The 24,097-nt window shown below is 47.8% G+C and overlaps 1 protein-coding gene across 1 annotated transcript in view; it reads right to left on the bottom strand.

Annotated features, from left to right (window-relative positions):
• Positions 1-2,672: 2,672 nt before the first annotated feature.
• The window catches only part of RHEB (Ras homolog, mTORC1 binding), a 33,649-nt gene continuing 12,224 nt past the window's right edge, over positions 2,673-24,097 (bottom strand). Inside the window, exons 2-8 of the mRNA XM_081147790.1 lie at positions 18,160-18,231; positions 13,291-13,358; positions 7,501-7,583; positions 6,933-6,989; positions 6,782-6,829; positions 5,862-5,943; positions 2,673-3,180 (exon numbers count right to left, since the gene is read on the bottom strand). Coding sequence (XP_081003916.1) covers positions 3,088-3,180; positions 5,862-5,943; positions 6,782-6,829; positions 6,933-6,989; positions 7,501-7,583; positions 13,291-13,358; positions 18,160-18,231 — 503 coding nt within the window. The 3' untranslated portion in view covers positions 2,673-3,087. The remainder of the gene's footprint in view (positions 3,181-5,861; positions 5,944-6,781; positions 6,830-6,932; positions 6,990-7,500; positions 7,584-13,290; positions 13,359-18,159; positions 18,232-24,097) is intronic.

The following is a 24,097-nucleotide window of genomic DNA, read 5'->3' as shown; positions in this document are numbered from 1 at the left end:
CAGGCCCGGGTTGCGGGCTCCATCCCCGGGGGGGGCCTGCAGGAGGCAGCCGATCCATGACTGACTCTCCCCCTCTCCCTTCCTCTCTCTGAAATCAATAAAAATATATTTAAAAAAAATTAAAAAACATTAAAAAAAAAGCAGCAGCCAAGGCTGTTTCCTACGTTGTGATAGAGTGGAAGCTGGAGGGACTGTCAGAGTCGGGTGACGTCCTCAGATGAAGGACTGCGGTCCCTGCTTGGAGTCTGGGGGAACAGGCCGTCTGTCCCCGGGCCTGGGCGCACTCCCCTGCTCTGCAGCGGGGCTTGATGAGCAGGTGTGGGACTGAGCTCCGGGGGCCCGGCCGTGACCTTCGGAGCATCTGGTGTGTGACTGTGGCAGACCTGCATTTTTTACTATCACGGCAGATCATCATGACAGAATGAAATATTTTTTTCGGGTTTGGTAAACTTGCTCGGAGGGGTAATTCTTGAATATGTTTTTCTTGAATTTTAGAGAAACAGTAAAGGAGAGGGGTAGAGAAATAGAAACATCCATTAGAGAAACATCACTGACTGGCTGCCCCCTGCCCGCCCCCTACTGGGGACCGAGCCTGCAACCCGGGCGTGTGCCCTGACCCGGAATCAAGCTGTGACTTCTCAGTTCCTAGGTCGATGCTCAAACGCTGAGCCGTGGCAGCCAGGCCGGAGAAGGAATTCTTGCGTCTCCATCTCGCCCCTTGGAGGTGTGGCCCAGGAATAACACGGTGGCACCGCGGGAATTCCAGCGGCAGCTGGGGACACACTGTGGGAGGTTCACTCCGGCAGCTCCAGGAAGCGGCAGAGACCCTGCAGTTTACAGGGCTCTGGGGACGGGCAAGGCTGTCATGCTTGTGGCTGTTACAACCACCCCTGGCACAGGGATCTCAGGCACGGAAGCCAGACCCGAGTCCAAGGGAGTTGCCCCAAGACACACATTAGCTGCAGAGCTGGGGCCACAGCGGCTATGTTCTGGGTCTTTTTTTTTGGTGTTTTCCCCAAGGATAGTGTTTCTACTGATCTTTAGAGAGAGTGGAAGGGAGGGAGGGAAGGAAACATCGATGTGAGGGAGACACATAGATTGGTTGCCTTCAGCATGTGCCCCAACCGGGACCAGGGATTGAACCTGCAACCCAGGTACGTGCCCTTGACCAGGAATCAAACATGTGACCCTCCAGTGCCTGTGTCAATGCTCCAACCACTGAGCCACACTGGCCAGGGCTTATGTTCTGAGTCTTAATCCGAGGCTCCATTTATTCGGGGTTCCCTGTGGATACCAGGGTGTCCGGCTCATGGGTTGTGTTCGCACATGGTGTAAACAACAGGCTAAGAGTTGGTAGATCTCTCTGGCCTCAGGTCCTTCCCCTGAGAACAGGGACATGACGTCCACTCTCAGCTTCTTCCCAGTTCTAACTCTGGTGCAGATGTCCCCTGGTCACCCTAGGATGGGTCACAGAAACTTTGCTCAATGTAAACTTTTTTTGCTTAATGTAGAATTTCCTTTCCTGGGGGAGGTGAAGGAGCGAGAGTGGGGCTGGAACTTTCAGAGCAACGCCTGGGAAGGCGCCGTGGTTTCCTGCTGGTCCGGCCTGGTGGCAGCCTCAGCTGGGGTCACCACGGCAGCCACGGCCTCTGCAAGCTCCCACGGCTCCTGGAAGCTGCGGGCAGTCCCGATGGGGGCAGGGAGCAAGGCGGCCGCCTGCACTCTTCAGGCATTTTCATGGGAGCCCAGCCCCGTCCAAGAATTGTTAAGCCTGTTTCCATTTAGACGACAATATGGGGGGTGGCGGCACATTCTGGTAACTGAGCATTGTTGCTGAGTCCCAGGCAGTTGGCAGTGGTAAGGGCAGGGGGCACCCAGTATCGCCTTCCTTGTTGAGCCCAGGACGGGTGTTCAAGAGTAAGTACACTTATTTCTAACCCTAATCCAACAGTCTCCATCTTTTAAACTACTGGAGCTTTGGGGATGGTGACAGGCAGGTCTATGTTCTAAATCAGATCCTGTCTGCCACGGGATGCCAAGTACAGCACAGGAATACAGCCAATAATAGTCTAATGACCACGTACGGTGTCAGATGGGTACAAGATTTATCGGGATGATCGCTCAGTAAGCAGTGTAATGGGCAGTCATCATGGTGCACACCTCAAACGTAATAACGTACGTCACCTGTAATTGAAAAATAAAAGTGATTTAAACAGAAATCAGATCCTGTCTGCCATGGACATCAAGCCAAGCACAAAGAGGGACAGTAGGTGTCTCAACATCTCTTTCCTCCAAGCGCTGAGCAGACAAGCAGGAGGGCGATGGGGAGGTTCTCCTGGTAACCCGCACCCCGCCTGCATGAAGCAGTCCAGGTGAAGCGGGGCTCTGAGGGTGGAGAGAACAGTCATTATTGGGAGTGACTCCCTCACCCCCCCCAAGGCCACTCAGCTTTAGTGAGCAGAGATGCCCCCCAATTCTGGCCCTCTACCCCCCACTGCCACTGCCACCTTGGTGGGCCCCGGAGGTGGTCCAGGGGCCCTGCTTGCCTCTGCCTGGGGCCACACCCTCCACCAGCTCCTGGGGCCCAACCCGAGCCTTCCTGAGGGCCGGGGAGCACCCTCGGCAGACAAGGTTTCCTTCTCTAAAAGCCACGGAGTAGCGAGCGCGAGGGGTTAAGGTTTGCAACTATTTTATTTACAAGTATACATTTAACACAATGAAATAAACACTGATATATGGAAGCCTAGTTAATAGTGTAACAATATGCATCTTTTGATGATTACATTATTTTAAACAACAGACTACACTTAAAAATTAATGCCGATAAAATTCTTGGTCATAATATTATTAAGAAATACAATATATAAATTGAAAATATGATTGCTTAAAATTGAAAGTGGAAGTGAACTCAGGTAGGCAGAGTCAGAGTTCAACATAATCTGAAAAGGTGCGGGCGGGAAAAAGCTCTGACCCAAATGAAATCGTTCAGGTTAACAGAAGAGAAACGAAGCAGTTTATCTTCAAGGGTGACGGGTAGTCTGTGTCCTCAGGCAGACGGGCCCCAGTGTCCTTGGGTCCTGCAGGGAATCACATCACTGAGCAAGATGACTTTCCTTGTGAAGAGGCCCCATCAATTTTTTCTGCCTCCAAAATTATCCTCCTGAAAACATCCACAGCAGTCTGAAAAAGAAAGGAACCCGTGACTGTGTTGGCTTCACGGTGGAAGCCTGAGAACCATGCTCACCACTGGCTGCGGGACTGGAGAGAGCAGCCGCCTGCCCCGCAGGTGCAGGTGCAGAGGCCAAAGTCAACCCAGAGCCACGGAGACTGGCCTTCCTCCCTCCCCACTCCCGCCCCCTCCACCACCACCCGACCTGAGCCAGAACCAACCTATCAAGCTCCTGATCTCCTTTCAGTCACCACAGGGAGCCCACGGAGTCCTGCTCCCTCCACTCCCACCGAGCCTCTGGATTCTCAGTATAAGCACAACCCCCTCACCTGAGGGCTCTCATTTCCCTCAGAACACCCCTTCCTGGGGGCCACACTCCCTTCTGCTACCCCGCACAGTGGGGCCTAGGGCAGGGCAGGCTCTTACTCTCATCACCCCTCCTCCTACCCATTTTCCTCGCACTCCCTTAAAACTCTTGGTTTTGCTGCTTATGCGATGAGCAGATACATGTCACCTTCGAGCCCCACACAGACCGAGTCCCTCTCCCTTTCCCCTTCCTTCGGGAGTTGGAGCGGCATCTCTGCAGCACCCAGCGCCCTGGCCTCTCAGCGCCCCCCACGGGCAGCCCTGCTGGCCTTCACAGGAGAAGCACTCTCTTAAGCTGAACAAGGGTTACAATCGTCAGTCTGTCCTTTAGATGTGCTCATTGTGATAACAGAAGGTCACCCCTGCTCTCCAGCGCCTCACAGGCAGTCCTAGATCCTGTCATCACCAATAGCCACTCGATGCCAAGTCTCCCCCCAACCCCCACCTTCCTTCCCTCATCTCGTTCAACAGCCCAATTGGACAGTCCTCAGCCCCACAGGGACCTGCCTCCTCAATCTGACCACTGTTCCCTGTCCCTCAACCACTCCTTGTTCACTTTCCTCCTGGGCCAGCAGAGATCCCAGGGCCCACCATCGCAGTCACATGTTTTTAACTCCCCCATATAGCCGCTGCAGCCAGGGGACGCTGCGACGGCTCTCACCTCACCTCCAGGACCCTGAACGAGTGAACGCCTGGTGCCACCCACAGCCCAGCTCCACTTCCCATGTCCAGTTATTCCCTCACGAAAGTTCCATGCCCTTTCCTTTCACCAGACTTTCTAAAGCCTCCCCAATCCTCACGCTCAGCTGGTCACTGTGTTGACATTGCACCAGGAAAACAGGATCAACATTCAAGGCCATGCTCCGTCCCCCAAATCAACCCTGCCCGAGCCTGGCTCGTATACTCTGGTGACTGCTCTCCAGCTGGTCTGAGGACCACCCCTAACCCAGCCAAAGCCAGCCCAGGCCCAGCCTCCTCTATCGAGGTTACGTTCTGCAATCTTTCCCTCTTTATACTCTGCTAATCCCTCTCTTGTCCCAGGGCTACACAAACAAGTTACTTATTTCATCCTAAAAATAATGCACAGAAAAATGTTTGGAGTGACACGTACCAAACTCTTACCAAGAAAACATGCCTGGGACCTGGCTTTCTATTTGGAGGTACGTCTTAGCACCCTCCTTAGTAACCTGTGTGATCTGTCAAAGTACGTTCTCTCTCATCGAATCACTGAAACGAAGCTGAAGGCTCCACAGTAAATAAACCCAAACCGCAAACCACCGTAGGCCACTCTCAGAAACATAAGCTAACCCGGGCAATGCTCCCTGCTCAGCAATCCCTCTTAACGTGCTGGAGGTGGGGGCCAAGGTACCCGCACCTCCGAGGTCCTGCAGGGAACAGTAACTGCCAGACCCACACGAACAGTCAACATGTGGCCGATGCCCATTAACTAGGAGGTAAGACCCTCAGGTTTTCACCAGAGAAAAACACAGTGAAGCCAGCAAACAGGAGCAAAGGCAGCTTGGGGCAGCCACTCAGCTGCACTCCTCCACCTCGAATTTTTATTATGCAAATTTTCAAGCATAAAGGAGAACAGAAAGGCCTGTACAATAATCACCCAGCCCCAAGTCTGGATCCAGCAAGTGCCAGCGTCTTTACTGCCCTTGTGCTCTGTTCTCTTTTTTCTGTCTGTCCGTCTGTCCACCCCACCCATCTCATTTGAAAGCAAGCTGCCGACATTATGGAACTTGACCCCTGAACACTTTGGTTTGCATTTCTAGGAACAGGATACTTTTTCTATCAGCCCAATACCATCACAGCTCCTAACAGAATTAACACCATTTCCCTACTATATCCAAAACACAGTCAGGTGCCCCCAGCTAACCGAGACTATCTCGGACACGAGGGACTTTAGAACCGGATTCCAATCAGGTCCTCAGCCTCTCACCTAGAACAGTCTGTCTCCCCTACGCAGACTCGAGTCTCCACTACACTGTGGTCATCACGCGGCCCCTCTTCCCACCCACGTAAGCCTGGACTTACCTCTGTACCAGCCTTTCATGTAAAACAAATACGATAACGTATGTTCACAAAGGTAGTGCTTCCTTTACAATTATCCTACAAACGTTCCAGGTCCCAGCACAAGCAGAACACTGGCTGCATTAAAACACAGATGCTGCCTTCCTGAGGCAACCCAGAGGCTGGCGTAAGGAACGGGGGAAGGTTCGAGACTGGATAGGAGTGACACAGACAGTGTTGAACTGTGGACTAAGAAACACAGGCCTGTGACTGATGGGACGCAGAGCAAAGTGAGTTTATAAAGACCTACTTGATTCTCTTTAGCAGAAGATTCCAAAAACGCTGCATTCCAAGATTCGGCCAACGCCTTCCCTTCTTCGTAACTGATCACCCTAAGGGAAAAAGCATTCGACTTACAGAGCCTTGCTCTTCATGACATAAAACATCTGCGTGGATTTCTGAGACAGGCTCCGTTATTTTATGAAGTTTTTCTCATGGAGACACTTGCCCCGCTCAGTGTCATCAGCCTTGGGTCACACAGAGAGCGCTGTATTTTATTTTTTTACACTGTACAAGCCCCTTCAGTGCTCACAGCCCACAGGTAAGGAGGCTGGGCAATGGTTCGAGGCTCACTTTACTCTGGCATGGGTCCACTATGAGAGGCCCACACAGAAGGGCCCCACATAAATCACGACCATGCTCCACTCATGCCGAGCTGGGGAACAGAGCACACACTGCCTTATGGGGTGACCCACACTCCGCAGCCCTCACAGCTCAGAGAGCAGGACTGCATTTCCCAACACCCAACACACGCTGAATGCACCCGAGAACAGGGGTGAACCCCCAAAGGTCCCCAGTTCAATGCTGTGCACAGGCTGCTGGCATCGGCCAGTGTCTCCTCCCGCCGGGGATGGGGCATTGCCCTAATCCTAACCCGCTGACTAAATGTGCCACCCCTGTCTTTTTTGGAGTCTACTTTGCACAAAATGGTAGAAGGAACTAAAGATAATTCTCTGAAGCGTTGCTCTCTTTTCTAGAGGACACATTTTTCAAGGCAGGTGAGAGTTCGCTCCTGCCAAGCAGCAGTGCGGCTGCATTTCTGAAGAGAAACTCAGACACACGACAGCTGACCACTCCCGCCGTCGGACAACGGCACCGGGAACGTTGGTGACTAATGCAACGCAGGCTCAGCTCTGTAAAGAAGCCCGCCGTCACACGGCAGCCACACACCTTTCCATGTGCAGGTCCTTCTTATTTCCGACCAACATAATGGGTATCCTGTTAACACAAAAAAGGGAGAATTTGTCAGTGCTGGACGCGGCTGTCCCCAGGCGCTGCTGGAACGAGCGCAGCCAAAAAGAAACAAAACGCTCCTACTCACTGTACTTTCCCCACCATGTCCAGCAGCTTGCCGTGGATAACTTTAATCACCTCAAAGCTGTAAGAGAAAGTACGAAATCAGATGTCAATCCTGCGTTCATGTTTTAAATGTTTATTATGTGAAGTTTTGGTGAGAAAAGTAGAAAATGTCAGAGGTTCACCATTTTAATAAAGTAAACGGAACACACAGAATTCCTTCATTTTCCCATCAACAGTTCCCACGCACATGTGCCTGACTCAGTGACCCCGAGAACGTTCAAAATGACACGGTCTGACACGTAACGAGAAGAGCCCGAGCGCCACAGCAACACGGTGGGACCGCAGGAGGAGGGCCCGGCGTGTACGCTCCCCGCTTCGTGAGGGGACAGGCTCCGCCTACATTCAGGCGCCGTCTATCTAGAGCATCTATCAGGGTGTTTCCCCCTTAACCACCTGTGCGCCCCACAGAACACTTAGCTTAGTAATTAAGGCTAATGGTAGCTACCACCGATCCCAGCACAGTCCTTTATGAGGATCAATGCATCTCTGGGCGGAAAATAAACTCACGCAAGGAAGAGGAGCTGTCTTACCTTTTGATTGATGTAACAGAATACACAAGGATATAACCATTAATGTCTATGGAGTACGTCTGCGGGAAGATGGAATATTCATCCTGTGGAAGCAAAAGGATCACATTTGGCAAAACAAGCGACCTTCACCCAAGTCCTCCACATATTTCCTGGCCAAAGAAATCAAAGCAAACAAAAAGTGGATGATAACGTTATTCTAGAAACATAGCCCACACAGATTTATTTACGGCTGATCTGGGGGTGATAATGTGCTTTAAGCCAAATTCAGAAATGATTCCGGCTGTTCTAAGACTCTGAAAAGGCCAATGACCTCTGTAAATGCCGGGACGGGAGGAGGGAAGGAATGAGAAGCAGCTGGTTCGTGATCTCTGTTACGGATGAAAAGTCTAGAATCTCTTAGACCTCACAGAAAATTCACAAGTGCACTGGTTTACTCCATACACCTGTACTCTCCTATGTAAAACTGTCATATTATCACCTGACCTGCTTCCTGCACGTGAGTCGTGGCCTGAGCACCAGTCTACAGCCGTTGGCGGGTGACCACCAGCACTCGAGAGAGGGTAAGAGGAGGAAGAGAACCGAGACCCTCTACTCAATCGGGGTGAGTGCCCAGGCCCAGGAATGAAAGCAAAGGTACACAGCATGCAGCAGTGTACTGCACCCAGTTCTATGAGGCTTTACGAAACTCTGCTTTAGATCTGGAATCATCAAAACAGAGGGTCCAATGTCAGAGCAGTTTCACCAGTGCACAGCCCTGCCTGGAACAAACGCTTCCTCTCAGCTGAAACAGGGCGGTCCAACCCCGCACATGCCCAGCGCTGTCACGGAAAAATCATGGCGAGTCACTATTATATAAGGTAACCGCCTCTGTTAATGTTGCAGTTCCATAGCATGGTTATAACTAGTGTTCATGATGACCTTGAATTCTGTCCTATGGTAAAGTGTCTTTTAAAAACAAAAAGAAACATTTAGGTTTCCTATCAACTCTTTGACATCACAGTGGTCATTCATCAGAAAATAGCATTTCTATATCACAGAGCTTTGTTTTTGTTATTAGTACAACTTTTATTAAGCTGACTTCATTTTAGTGTTGATTTTTAAAAACAAATTGTCAATGGAATGACAGATATTTCTACCCAGATTAAAAACAAAATTCCAAACGATTTTAGTCACCAGCTCAGCTACAGTCGCTCCAAAGTTCAAACTATGTTTCCCCTGAAGGGAACATGTGGAAATAAAGAGTAATCGTACGTAAGAAGCAGGGTACAAGTAACAACTATTAAGAAAGCATAATGGAGGAAAAAGACCTTCAGCTGTTGCAGCGACCAAAAAGACAAAATTCCCAGTAATAAACTGAGGGAAACAAAAATACACAATTCATTTGAAGAAAGTCTTAAAATACTCCCAAGAGATAAAAGACTTAAATGGAACAGCGCGGCAGTCTTTACCAAGAATATGCAGAATCATAAGATATCCACTGATTAACCCTAAGTTAACACATAAATGTAAAAAGATTCTGGGTAAAAAGCACTCTTTCTGACAAAGAAAATCAACTGCGGAGGCAGGTGGGTGGGAACCAGAGCGCCTCAGTAATTAAAACAGTGCAGTACTGGCTCATGAATGGAGCTGACTGGAATTCTACAAAGCGTCAAGCAGACATGGGAATTAGGTACATGGTAATGCTGGCATTTCAAGGCAGCAGGGACAGGAGGGAACGCGCGGAGCGAGAGCGAGCCATCTGCGCGAACGGCTGGGCCGGGCGCTAGCTCACACCTCAGCAAACGTTCTGGAGGAATCAGACTGAAAGGTGAAAACTGAAACTGGGGGAGAATTTAAAGGGAAAATAAAACCTTGCCGCTCAGCTCAAACACAAGAGTTTTCTTCCAACCGGTTTTCTTCCATCATCTAATAGAAAGAGGGAAGTACATGAAGACGGGGCCGTTCACAGAAAGGGGCGATGTCCTCAAACACGGGACACCATGATCAAACTCCTTCATAAGAAAGCCACCGATTAGAACGGCAGATACTAATTCTCACCTGGCAGATGGATGGATATAAAATCTGGAGACACGCTGTGTTGGTGACTCGCTGCTGGTGGGAATGTAAACCGTGCCCCGCGGCCAGCACCCCGCACCCAGGCGCTCGCATGCACCATCTGTCTGAAATGGCACAGGGTCTACGGCGGCACTGACGGTGGGAGACACTGGAGACAACCTAACTGCAGATGAGAGCGCCCATTATGCAGCCGGGGAGAAAAAAGAGGCCACACGCACTGATGTGGAATCAAACTGGAGACACAGAGCTATGTTACTTTTTGGGTAAAAACAAACCTTAAAGCCACATCTGTGTGTTCCTGTACAAAGTATCTCGGAAGCATATACTAGAAACTGCCAATGGGGGCTGCTGCTGGGTGGGGAGCTAAGCTGGCTGGAGTGGGAAAGATTTAACTTTTACTATTTGCCTTTTTGTGCCGCTTTATTTCTGTAACATAGGCATGTATTACTATTTAAAAAAAATAAACTTAAGTAATACTTTTTTGAAGGGGAATCTGACATTATAAACTGAGTGTCACTGACTCACTTGTCATCAAGTTTATTGAAATTAGACCAAAACAAAATATTCATGCAAACTAAAAGTAACCAATTTCTATGAACTACGCTCATCATCACCCCTGGGGACAGTGACACCAGCTACAGCACAGACTATTAGTAAACAGCACTTGCTGTCATATATTGCTACACAGCAATTCATTATGTGTAATTAATTTTCGTCCTAAAATGTACAAGCTAGTAACCAGACTAGGGTGCTTTCAGTGATTTATTTCCATTATTATTATTTTTAACCCTCACCCGAGAGTATTTTTTCCACTGCTTTTCAGAGAGAGTGGAAGGGGGAGGGGGGAAGGGGAGAGAGAGAAACAGCAATGTGAGACAGACACATCAACTGGTTGCCTCCTGCACGCGCCCCGACTGGGGCTGGGGACCAAGCCTGCAACCGAGGTGCGTGTCCTTGGTCGGAAATGAACCTGTGACCCTTCAGTCTGCAGGGTGACACTCTAACCACTGAGCCAAACCGGCTAGGACTGACTAGGTTGCTTTTAAAGAATTTGCCCCCCACTCACCTTTCCCTACTACTGGCAGTCTTAACCCCACATGAATCCAAGTTAAACACAGCCCCTGGAGCAGTAATCTGTGTCGTCCCATCAGTTTTACAGAACCAGGGTGGACCACACAGAAAGAAACGCCCGAGTCACCATCATGAGTGGTAAATACCAGAATGGCCTTTTATTTTCTGGTCTCCTAACTGAATATATCCTTTAAGAACTGTTAGATGCAGTGAGAATTATTCCAAGTAGCTAAATTTGGATATATTTTGTGCAAAATTCTCTGAATATTCTTATCTGGCAGTAACAGAACCCAAAAACAGCAAGCCAAGCAGAGCTGGAAATGGACCTCACTCGGCCTCCCTCACTTCTACAACTCACTCCCTGAGATCTTGGATCCTTCTGGGGTTATTCTTTGTAATATTCTATTCATTACGACAGTCACAGAAGTGTGACTGGCCAAGTGTACACTTATGTTTTAGAGCAAAACAGAACCTCAGAGAACACACCTTCCTTGGTGGTCAGGAGAGTCAATATAAAGAAACGTTCTCTCCAGGCAAATGTTTCCAAGGAACAGCTCTCCTCCAAGCACAAGACTCCTGCATCTCTCAACTCCGGCTGCTAACGTCAACCGGGCTGCAACTCGGGGCCGTGGCTCTAGACTCAGTAGCATCCAAGATCCACAAATAAGGCTCAAATCTCCTTCAAGCTCACAATCTACTCTAAACCCCACGACGACACGGGGAAGGCACCACAATTGTCACCATCTTACAGGTGAAAAATCTGAGGCCCAGTGATGGCCAAGAACTTTCTCAAGGTCACTAGTTAGTAAGAACAGCGAGGGCTGAACCCAGGCACTGTGACTGCAGAGTCCACCTCCAACCCTGCAGGGTTGGTTCTCCTGGCCAACTACGAAATGTGCTCTCACAGTAACGTTACAGGGATGTGACTGATCAATTCACGCCCTCACCCCACTTCCCATGAGCTTAATGAATATCCAAAGCAGAGATAAAGGCAGCCCTGGCCAGGCGGCTCAGTTGGTGGAGTGCTGTCCCGTACACCAAAAGGTTCCGGTTTGATTCCTGGCCAGGGCACATACCTAGGTCATGGGTTCGATCCCTGGTTGGGGGGCATATGGAAAGCAACCAATTAATGTTTCTCTCTCACATCTCTCTCCCCCGACCCCCGTTTCTCTGTCTCTAAAAAAATCAATAAAGATATATCCTCAGGTGAGGATTAAAAAAAAATATATAAAGGCAAACTGAAATCTTGATAATGTCAGCTCCACTATAAACAGCATGGCCACTTTTCTTTGCCCAAGACCCTCAGTTATGCCTGTTGCCCCAGCAATAATAACACCAGTGTCCTTCATTCTTAAATGTGTGTCATTTTAGGCAATAATTACACAGTCACCTTCACTGTAAGAGATACAAACCCTAAGAATCCCACTCCAGGTCCCACCAGAGGCTCCTCTATACTAGTTTCCAGGATGAGCTGTGTCCCCGGGGCCACCCCCCCTCATGGTGACTTCCTTGCTCCCCCCATTTCCAAGAACCCCCAGACACCCATTCTGCCTGTGGATGGACCTTGCACAGTAGGCCAAGGATGGCTCTGCTCTAGAAAATCATGAGCTCTAACGCTGCGAGCCTCTCATTCCTCCAGCAGGCGGAGCGTGCGGGGGGAACGAGGGTCACATGTCACAGCTGTGACACACGCCTGAATTATTCTATTCAAAGCTTCCGGAACTGAAGCCTCAGGGCTCTCTTGTGCCAAAACGGCTAAGACCGCTCTCTTCCTGCCTCACTCGGGGCTACGCTTTCCTTCCGTGTTCACTTCAAAACATAAAGCAGAGGGAGTTTATTCCAAACCTGACAGGATGGTCCATTCCGCAGGTTCCAGGAAAAAGGCTCCCTCAGCACAGCAGAGCAGATCACACTGCCCCCCCCCCCCCCCAACCGGTCCTTCGTGGTTAAGATGCCAGGTGAGGAGTTAGAGACCTGCATTGCAGGCCCTTCCCACTCCCGCCCTGCAGTGAACTGTAATAACCTCAGCCTACGGGATGGTTTCTGGAAGCTGGACCGGGTGCCCTGGGAAGGGGGAAATTAAGCAACAAAAAGGGGCTTCTTTGTTCCCTTCAAGTTCTCTTCATTTCTCTCACCCTTGCTTCCAATCTGTTCCCTGGGCAATTCAGTCCCCACATTAACCTGTGAACATCAGTTTTTTGTGACTTAACCTTTGGCAACTACCTACTGTTCAGCAAATCACATGGACACCCCTTGATTTAGTAATCATATCATCGATCTGTGACCAGCTTGTCTGCCCCGTACCTCTTATACCTTTCCCCTAGAAAGACTCACTTCTGTTTTTAATGTTGGGAACACACACCACAGAGGGAGATGAACTAACATGAGTCTGATATAAAAAGTTTAGAAGATAGAAAACCCTCTCCTGTAATAAACATGAATCTCACAATGTTATGAATGTATTTAAAACTATTCTAAAGTAGAAAACCAAGCTGATTCTTTGAAAAACTGCCGTGACTTAGAAAATACCAAGCAGATGGCCTGTCGTATTTGATGACACAGAAGTCACGAGGGATCTCCCTGGCCTTGCTGCTGAGGAGCATCAGTGCCAGGACGGGGACTGTCACACGCACCGTAGGAGAGCCAAGGAGGAGAGATACTTACTTGTCCAGCTGTGTCTACAAGTTGAAGATGATATTCTTGTCCATTTACTGTGATCAATTTTGTGAAAGCTATAAGGGAAAAGGGAAGTAACTATTAGTTAGCTAAACAATTAACTTTAGGTCACTTAAAGCTTGAGCAATGACAACCAAGTAAGCAGAGTCCCCAATAATCTCCTAAAAAGGTTCCATGAAACAAAAAAGACAAATCTCTTGAGTGCAGACTCTCCCCTACTTCCATCATTTAACTAAAAATCACCATCTGACTAAAATCAGCATTGGGCAAACCTTGAACTTTTTCAAAGAAATTGGGATTGGACAGTAATTCATATCCTGTCAAAGTAATTTGATGCTCTGCCTGTGGAGTTTCTTCTCATGGGAGAAAGTGAAATAAATTACATCAAACTCAATGTCCAGAATAAAGCAAAGCACAAACCTGCCACTCGTCTACAGGAAGCCTGGGGGGGAAGAGGGGGGGAGCACACAGAGCGAGTGTTAACTGAAATGCTCCGAACCCCCAGAACGTAAAAACATCGCCACCTCACTGGCAGACAGAACAGCAATGGAACAGATGTTCTGTGTGAAGCCATCAGCCCCACTCAGCTTAAGGTTCCAAGCAATTTGTCACAACTTCTTTTCCCTACTGAGGGGGGAGAAATCAGACTCAAATAACTTCTGGAAAAGTCAATTCAGAATTTTAAGGAGACAGACTTCAAGCAAATACAGACAAAAGAGGAAAGGCTATTAATAGCAACTGACTATTACAAAGAACCATCTGGAACCCTGACAACCAAACGGAACAGGTCGCTGCGCCCGTCCAGCCTTCTTGGCTCCCGAGGAGCCTACGTCTCCTGGCTGCCCGTTGGACTTGATCAGAGCGGCCCCGCAGAGTCTACCCCACGCACCTCTGGCCCTCAGCCAAAAGGGAAAAAAAACAGACAGGTGACAGTTCTGGGAGAAACTGTAAGTGCTGGAGAGGAGAGGAGCAGAGATCCCGGGGAACCACACTAGCACCCAGCTCTCCTGGTGCCAGCGGAGCAGTGCGTGGGAAGTCAGACCGCACTGCGAAGGCGGCTGCCTCACTTGACAGCGGGAGTCCACACAGAGTGGGCAGGGGGCAGCGACGGAGGAGTGGGACATGCTGGAATCCTGGACAGACTTCGAAGGTGGAGCCAAAGGATTTTCCCACTGACTGAGCTAGGGTGTGAACAGTGGACAGGCAGTTAGACTCCAAAGTTTCTGGCCTGAGCAACTGGAGGCATGAGGTGCCATTTACCAACACAGGAAAGCCTGCGAGAGGGGCCCCGGGACAGCAGAGGAGTGACTGAAGGGCTGGTTTAGGCATGCTCAGTCTGAGAAGCCTGTTCAATAGCCGGGGGGACACGAGGCAGCTCAATGAAAAAGCCCAGGGTTCAGGGGGAGGTTGGGGCGGGGTGCGGGAAGACAGCTAAATTCTCGAGGGAAGGTGACTGGAGAGCAAGGGCACGCAGCGCCTGAGCCCGACACGCACACATGGGCACCCCGTGCTGCCAGGTCAGAAACTGGGGGAGAGCCTGGCCGGGCGTGGCGCAGCGGCTGAGCATCGACCTGGGATCCAGGAGATGGCGGTTCGATTCCCGGTCAGGGCACATGCCCGGGTTGCGGGCTGGATCCCCAGTCGGGGGCGTGCAGGAGGCAGCCGATCAATGACTCTCATCATGGATGTTTCTCTCTCTCCCCCTCTCCCTTCCTCTCTCTGACATCAATAAAGATATATTAAAAAAAAACAAACTTGGGGAGATCCGGCCACGGAGACTGGGATGTACTGGTTGGGGAGGTAGGAGTAAAAAGGCAGGAGATAGAATTATACATAAGGCAGAGAAGAAATAAAACATTAACAACCGTTTAGCATATCCTTCACACGAAAAGGGTGTAAACCCTCCCACACAAAGCAGGAAGACGGAACTGAGGATCTCCCATCTGTCCTGGGAGAAGTGCCTCCTGCTGCCACCACAGGAAAAGGGAAGTGTCCCAAGAGACCAGCCTGTCGGTCCCACAGACGGGGTAAAACTCCTCCACCACCTCACGGAGGAGAGGGATTCTGGCCTTCTCCTGACACCACTTTCCCTGTACCCTTTTCTCCCTCCCTTTTCCAATCCCTGGAGAAATTAATCCAATTTCCAGCTTAAAATCCTGAAATTCCTCTAAGCAGGCTAATCGCTACTTACTAGTAAAATCTAATAAGCAAGGTTCAGATGGAAGGCTTCTTAGATTTGGCGTCCATGAAATGAGATCCGAGTTACTAATGCGTCCGGCCAACTCTTCGCCCACCATGCAATGCCTGGTGAAACTCGATTCCCACTTCCCAAGCTGCCAAGCAGCTTCATGAATTCATCACCAGTCCTACCCTGAGATGGCAGAGCTGCGAGCCGCTGCGATTCCTCTTCAAATGATAAGCTACCACCCATGTCACTGTGCCACTCTAGTGTGAGTTAGGTCACATGACAGTACATAAGAAAGCACACTTGCCAGGCAGTATTATGGTCCAAATGTGTCCCAAACACAAAAATATGTGTTTTTATTGATGTTTTCTCCTATACGTTTTAAAAGATAATGACACAGTCCCAGAGTTTTTGCTTCTGCAGTGATACTGCATATAAATGTGTCACCACTGAATGTTTGCTACAAACGCCCTGTTCTACATTAGAGTTAAGTATAAAGTAATCACTGGATCATTTCCAGACTTAGAGTACTGTGTTTTCTGGATCCATAAAACCATCCATTCATTTATGTCTCTAGCAACAGCTTTATGACGACCATTCCGTTCCTCTGATTCTCTATCATCACCAAGCAATGTTTTTCTACTAAACAGTGGGAAGGGTGGAGGAAGGGCTTCTGCCCTGTGTTGCTGTCAGAAGCACGAGAAACAGAATCGGATGTCTGGATGCGCTCATGAACTTTTAAGGGATTCGTATACTTTGATACTCATTTCTGCTCGTGCCTGAAGACTTTAAATGAATTCACTTCTGAGACTGAAAAAAAGTGTTATTAAACACTAAGTATTAGATAGGAAAACATTAAAAAGCACTACTAAAGCTGATGTCAACAGCCTTCAAAGCTGGGTGATTTCATTCTGTTTCTGAGACAGTATCAAGGTGAGGTGGTTGGACTTTTGTCTGATCCATTACTTACATATAAAGAAAATGCACTTATATGTAACACCATGACTTCCTTCCCACTCAGTTTTAAATGGCACAAAGATGCACAATTATAAAGACCACTTTTACCAGCAGAGCTTACCACGAGAACTATCTTCTACTGTTCTATCAATAAAATCCCCAACGAGCCTGATCTCCTTGAGGACACCACATTCGAAATTGCTGTGCACAGCGAACACCGAGGCCAAGAGCACGGTTTCCTTGTTCCTATTCCAACGATACTTGAACTTGTTCGCTTAGCACTCAAGTAGATCTGCCCTCACATGCACACTGCCCGGGAAAGCTAAGGAAATCAACAGGATGCCATCAGCGCTCCTCCTTCCAGATAAGGCAGAGGTTACTTTCAAACACGTGTCTTCCCACTTAGTTTTGCAACCAACATGTTTCCTTTCCTGCTACCAGCATACGGGGCACAAAGGACAGCTGGATATTTTAAGCCAGAGGTCAGCAAACTTTTCCTGGAAAGGGCCAGACAGTAAATATTTTAGGCTCTATGGGCCATATGGTCTCTGCTGCAACTGTCCATCAACTCTGCTGTTGTAGAGGCAGCCGCAGCCAGTATGTCCATGAACAAGTATGGCCGTGTTCCAATAAAACTTTATTTATGGAGGCTGAAATTTGAATTTCATATAACTTTCACATGTCACAAACACTCTTCTTCTTTTGACTCTTTTCAAATATTAAAAATGTAAAAACCATCCTTAGCTCATAGGCTGATTTGGCCTGTGGGCCGAAATTTGTCAACAGCCATGTTGAAACTTTTTAAGTCTTTCTTACAAGCTTAGGGCAGGTGAAGCCTATGAATCTAGCTGTTCAAGCTTGTGAGCCTGGCTGTTAGGCAGGCTTCCTGTCTAATGTGCCGATCAGGTTTTGATGAATCCTGTGTTTAAATTTGGATGTTCCTGGTGACAAATCCCGGGTAAGCCCTGGTGTCAACAGTCTGAGAAGACTAGTTCCAGGTGAGTTGGGGTTTGATGGCGTGAAACAAGACCAGCTTCTAATAAGCAACTTCCCTGGATTGAAGTGCCTCAGATTCTCCCCATGATCCCCAGAATCGAGACATGGCTCAGGGTCCTAGAATCCTTCAGGGAGATTCTGAAACCTGTACTGAAACTGGACAAGGTAAAGGTCGTGGCCGGTCTGGTCTTTGGTGCTTTTGCTGCACACGGCCCAATAGGCCAACAGGCCTTGTTCTAAGGCTGCAGCTGCTCAGTCCGACCCCAGAACAGCTCACTTTTCCTTGCCTTCCCTCCTTAGTCCTCATGACTGAAGGGTCAGGTGGCTGGTGATTCCACAAGAGGAAGGTACAAGGTACCAGGAGTGTTTGCATCTTTCCTCTTCCAGCTTAGAATCCCTAAAAAGGGCTACTGTTGAGAGAAGGAGAAAGAAAAAAAGAACTCTCTCTTTCTGTCTTCCTAAAGCAGGGTCTGGAAAACGGGTTCCAACACAGGACTCTGATTCCTACAGAGTTGAACAATTTCTAACGGCAGGATCTGGATGCGGCATAAAAAAACCACTCACGAAAGTGGGTCACAGTTTTGGAAGCTGTTCTGGACCCGTTAGTGATCCATAGGTCTAACCAAATACCCTGCAATCAGAGCCTCCACACACACAATGGCTGCTTGTATGCAGGAGGCAGGCTCCTCAGTTTATAAATCCTTGAAAACAATACTCACTGTTCTCTATAGTTGGGTCGTAGGAGTCAACAAATTGGCCTTCAACAAACTGAATCGTCAACGAGGATTTCCCTGTAAAAGAAAGCAAGAACTCAGAATGCATCGGCATTATCAAGGTGAAAAGTTATAATTCTATTATTTTACAAAAAAAATCCCCACTGTAACACATGAAGAAACTGAGGGTATTGGGATCAGAAAACACTCCTTTAATTAGCATTTAGGCAATTTCAAAATTCCTGTCAAAATATGGCGGGAATTTAAGCAAATAAGCTATTATGAATCAAATGCTTTTGTGACATTAACAAATATACTGAACCGCAAGCACATCGCACGTTCTGTTAAAGGTAAACAACTCTTAAATAAGGTCTAAGCTAAGCCAATTCCTCTGGAGCCCTTGAAATCTGGCTATTAATATGGAAATTATCAAAACATGATTAGTTTCTTTGGGTATTTTCACATATGGCTGTTTAGAGAGAGTAATCTGAAAAAATAACAAAGTCTTTATTTTAAAAACTCAGTGAAGGCAGAAACCCCGTGTCAAAGGCCTCGCAGTGTCCTGCACAGAGACAGCTAGGAAATGTCCCGGACTCACAAAATCACTGTGAGAATGGAGCCTGTGTGCTACTAAGGACCGAGCCTTACGTTCTCACCCTGCTGTGTCACGTAAAATGTCTATTGCAGGACATCGGAGCCTGGCTCCTTGGGAAGAAATAGGGCAAGAACACGGTCCAGACTATTTTGTCACTAGGAAGCGGTTCCTCCCTAATTCCACCCCAAGTCCTTCCCTCTCTAGTCCACCCTCAGACATGCCTCCCATCTCAGAGCCGGGGAGAGTGGTTGGAGTCCTAGAGTCCTGGGTTTCCGGCCCACATGTGTCCCCAAAACCACAGAGACGCGCAGTTCACAGGGGGCACAAGGCTTTCACACTAAAGACAGTCCCCTTATACTTAGAAATGTATCAGTTAATAAGCTGGCTTAAAAATGGGCGCTGCTGGGAGACAATTAGAAGATGCCCCAGTTGGCAGGATTATTTACTCCTCAGAGCAGCTAACACCAAGTTCACGGTGTCTCCAGAATTACTGACAACTGAGATCACTCTCCACCAAGCAGCCTCTAAGAGCTTTGGTAAATCACACATTACTTCCCTGCTTAAAATCCTCACTGTGATTTAGGATGAATTCCCAACTCGGAACTGTGGCCTGCAATAGCAGGCCCCTCTCACCCACCACCTCCCTAACCTTATCTGCTCCCACTTCCCCACAGGCTCCTCCCAGGCTCCCGTCACAGCCTTCTGTCCCAGCCAAGTTCCTACTGCTTTAGTGACTTTGTTCTAACCGTCCCCAGATCTCTGAAGGTATGAGTCACTTTTGTCATTATTCTGGTCTGTGCTCAAATGTCCCTTCTTCAGAGAAGCCACTGCTAACACCACCCCATCTAAGGTGGCACCTACTCCCTGACGTCACTGGATCACACCATCCTGTTTTATTTCTTTTAGTGCTTGAAGTTATCTGAAATTACCTTCATTAATTAGTCTTTGGAGGCCCTGCAGACTGAACAAATGAATGAAATTCAAACTCAAACCCCAAAGGTGGCACTCATACATTCATATACCACATAAGATCTCAATTTTATAAATGTGACTAGGAAACAGTTCAATTGAAATTAAGAAACAACTGTTTAGTACTGATTGGTGGCCAAGCATGGGCCTGCCTGTGACACCGGATACAGCAGTTGTCCAGAAACTGTGTGCATTTCAAAAGAATCCTGCTCAAAAGAAACATGTTATATAAGCCAGCTCATAGAGGCATTGAACTCAAAATACAGAAAACTTTTATGTGATGAAAACAGCAATAAAAAAATCCTTTTTTATGTTAGCAAAACTGAAAAAATTGTAAAGACTAAGAAAATTCTTATTTACATTGAATGCAATTGCTTGAAGCAAAATGTTTAATTAGGAAGAAAAGAACTTTCTTTAGGCTTTCAATTCCCTGAGATAGGATAAGAGTTTTTTGTTTTTGTCCCTGGGGGGGTGCTTACAAATGAAAAGAAGGAGGAACATTTTTTTCCTAAAGATAAATGGGCAAGAGTTACAAAGGTAAAAAGGGATTAAAAAGATTTTATAACTTTTTTGGAAGCAGAACTGGACTGACACTAGTAAAAGAAGGGGTTAAGTATGATGTATGTGGTAAACTCCCCCAAAGAGGAGGGAAATCAGTAGGAAACACCGGACTAGACGGTTCTCTGCACTGGCCCCAGGTGAGTCTCAACAGCCTTACCTGCAGGGGTAAGAGAGGGGAGAACAGCCCCAGGAGTTAGCCCACAAAAATTAAGAAGCCACAGCCAAATTGGAGAGAAAGTTGTACACATTAAAAAACCAGCATGAGATAAATGGTTATAGCTAACAAGTGGACCACATTTCATAAATACAATTATTGTTCATTTGTATCATGAAGGGCAGAAGTTATTTGACGGGTTAACTTCACATTTAACTTGAAAACATAGGCAATCATTCTGGCAAAAGCAGACAATGTAATCCAACCGAATCACAATGGAGGGTACAGCAAAGTCTCCTCCCCAGCAACTGGGACACCAGAAGCAAAACCTCGGGCCTCAGGGAGCAGCTGGATTTCTCAATCAGACGGTCCTGGGAGAAAGCGCTAATTCATTAGCAGAAGTGGGACTGAGGAAAAGCAAGGTCTCCCTTGGGTCTCTTCCACTGGACTCTCCCCTACAGGGAGATCATTAATTATTTAAATTAAGCAGGGACAGGAAGGCTACATTTGCTGACATGACAGCAGTTTTCTGCTGTTTCCATTAAACATAGAATTATTAGGCAACTGGTGTTGAAATCTTTACAAGTCAGCACTAAATGATAATTAATCTTAGTAAATGAATCCCACTGCTCAGTGCTCTCGGCCCTAGTCCTAGTAATTTCTGTTTTTAAGGGACGTCACTGTCCTCTGAAGCAGTAACTCGGCTCCTCTGCCAAGTTTTCCAATGCAGTCTGCCTGCAGCAACAAAAGCCCTGGTTAATCTACAGCAAATTATATTTTTGACTTGATCTCCTGTTACCTTCCCCCCTCATGATAACCTCCTACATTGACGTGGGCCCTTGTCCTTGTCCAATTCTCATTCTGGACACCAGTTATTTCCTGAAGATGTTTCAGCTCTGATCATGCTCTTGGAGGCCCGCAGGTTTGTGTGACACGGGAGAATCTCAACTCCTGACCAGCTCTTGGAGAAACGTTGTGAGAGCAACACTGAGGAGCTGAAGTAAACGGACGGCAGCACACCCCGGCTGTGTGCATCAACAGAGAGGCCGCTCATCTGACGACAGGACACATTGCTATGCAAGGTTTGAAAAGAATACATCCAGCAGCCCACATTAACTTCCCAATATTCTTCCTCCAAACTAAAAACACCTCGATTTAAAAAAAATCATAAAAACTATTTGTAAAAAGCTCCACCTAAACTTTTCCCAGGTAAAAAGTGCATGTTACACATATTTCACAATGACCATAAGGCACAGTCAGTTTTTCTCTACAGACTGTCAAGGTTGTTGACTAAATCTTACTTCATGACCATTGCAAAATAGGTACTGTTTATATAAAACACTTAATAGTTTTCAGATGAATTCTGAACTAGTTTTCATGCTTATGCTCTTAAAAAAAAGAAAAATGACTTGTACATTACTGTCCCTCCCTCTCAAACCCACACTCCCGGGAACAGCCCACACGTTCCCTGCTCACTGCGATATAATGGGGAGGAGCAGGTTTCAACCTAGCAACTAGTCCATGAGGTCACTGGGCAGGAGGGTCCAGGAGGACCATGTGATGTATCTGGGACACAGCGCATTCCAAGGGCTGTTTCATGTTCACCTCACATTCTTCACGTGATCTTAGAGAATTCTCATGTCCGACGGGCAAGCTGTCTGAACAGTTCAGCTTCAAAGCTCACTGGTCTTGCCACCACTAACTGTCTCAGCGCCACCTCAGGAGCACACCATCACGTGGTGACCACCCAGGTGATGCCACCTCTGATATCTGCACCAATCAGTAAGCAGGGCAGCATCCTGACGGCAGCCCTTCGTCAGAACCCTCCCATTTCCTCTCTCTGGACCCCAGTAAATCCTGTGGTTTAATCTAGCCACTTGCTTTGGCAAGCCGGCTGGGCTCAGCTGCAGGCCAGTCCTACAACCAACCATGTGGGTTGGCGACCATGCTCGAGCTATGGTGCGTGCTGACACCCTCACCTGGCCTGTCTCCTCAGGCATCCTCTCTGTGCTTCCTTTCCTCCAACAGCAGTAAAGTGCCCCAGCAGAGTCACAGGGTAACTTATTACAGATTCTTGAGTCTCACCCAAACCTACAGGAGGGGAGTAATAACCACCCTCCACCCATTCTGCTGCACACTAAAGTTTAAGATCCACTGCCCTCAAGCAAACGTTCAAATTTAGCGATCAGCCTAACCTCTCCAGCCTCCAGGGTGATCCCAAATCCTCCAGTTCCTCCCAGCAGCTCAGACCATAAGCAGTGAAAGAACAGCTCATCTGGGCCAGAAACTAGGATGCAGCCATGATTAAGGAACGGTGCCCAACCTCAGAGGTCACCTGCTGTGACCACCTCTACCTCCCTCGCACCCTTGTCCGGTCTCCTTGCAGATCAGGCAATGTCAGCGTCCCTGGGTGTGTAGTGCAGCTCCCTCGGGCTGGTCCTCTTCCCACAATCCCAAGTGTCAAAGGAAGAGGTCAGCACACCCATCTTCCCACAAAAGCTGCTCTAGCCCCATGTCCTAGAGATCTCCATTCCCTCCCAGTCTCCTCTAAACCCTCCGGCCACATGAAATAGTTATGAACACAGTTTCCCCATTGGTTTACCCCATTCATTGTGCTTTGCTAACAGCGCCTCTGAAATAGTTAAATAGCTTCAAAGTCCAAGGTGGATATACTGACTTCCCTTCCTCCTCTGCTCTCTGCACTACAGACAGGTCTCACTAGGTGCTGCAGCTGCTGGGTTCCATGCTTGACCATGAACGTGAGTGAGTGGGCTTGACAGAAATGATCTCAGTCACTTAAAGCTCCAGTCTACTAACCCAAGTTAAACGCTCCCACAAAGACGTATCTGACCCATGTGGCCCACAGTACTCAGACCATTACACATGAAAAGTGTGCAGACTCTGGTTTGAGGAGCCTTCAAGGAAATGTCAGGTAAGTACAGGGTGCAGGATTTTCCATTTCGACCAAGCTCCCCAGTGCTGGTTCTCAAATTCAGCTGCACTCTGGTATCACCTAGAAAATTCCCAAAACCACTGCCTGTGTCTCACCCCAGTAATTCTGACTTGATGACGACTAAATGGAACCATAAAATAAGGCACAGCACCTGGCACCTATCACGTGCTCACCAAATGGTTATTAAACTCTAGGACTGCATTCCCAAGTCAATAAAGCTTTTCCCAAATCATGATCCACACAGTTCACCGAGTCCACAGACGCCGACCGAAATCCTTCTCCATGGATGATTCTGAAAGAGACGTCAGCACAATACACCCAAATGCCACCTAGAGGGACCCTGTCACATTAACAGGGAAAAAGGAACTCGTGAAAACTCAAGCTTCACTATATGTAAATTATACCTCAATAAAGAAGTATAAAAAAGGAAGACTAGACATTTACCACTTTTTACTAAGCAGAACAGGTCGGTGATGATTAGTTAGCTAGGTGACTGCAGGCAGTTTTGAGTCTGTTTCCTCACTTGGAAAATGGAGGTAATGATGGCATCTACCTTATAGGTGGTTGTGAGGATTAAATGAAAATACATGTAGAATATCTGGTATGTAATAAGTCCTCAATAAATATCATTATTAGTAATGCTCTTAAAACAAATATAATCTGCTAAGGAGAAAAATGCATCCTAATAATTATACCTAATAAACTAATCTGA

Source organism: Miniopterus schreibersii, assembly GCF_964146895.1.
Source record: "Miniopterus schreibersii genome assembly, chromosome: 9".
Taxonomy (NCBI): domain Eukaryota; kingdom Metazoa; phylum Chordata; class Mammalia; order Chiroptera; family Miniopteridae; genus Miniopterus; species Miniopterus schreibersii.
The sequence above is the reverse complement of the archived record's forward strand: the minus strand, read 5'-3'. Positions and strand labels throughout refer to the sequence as shown.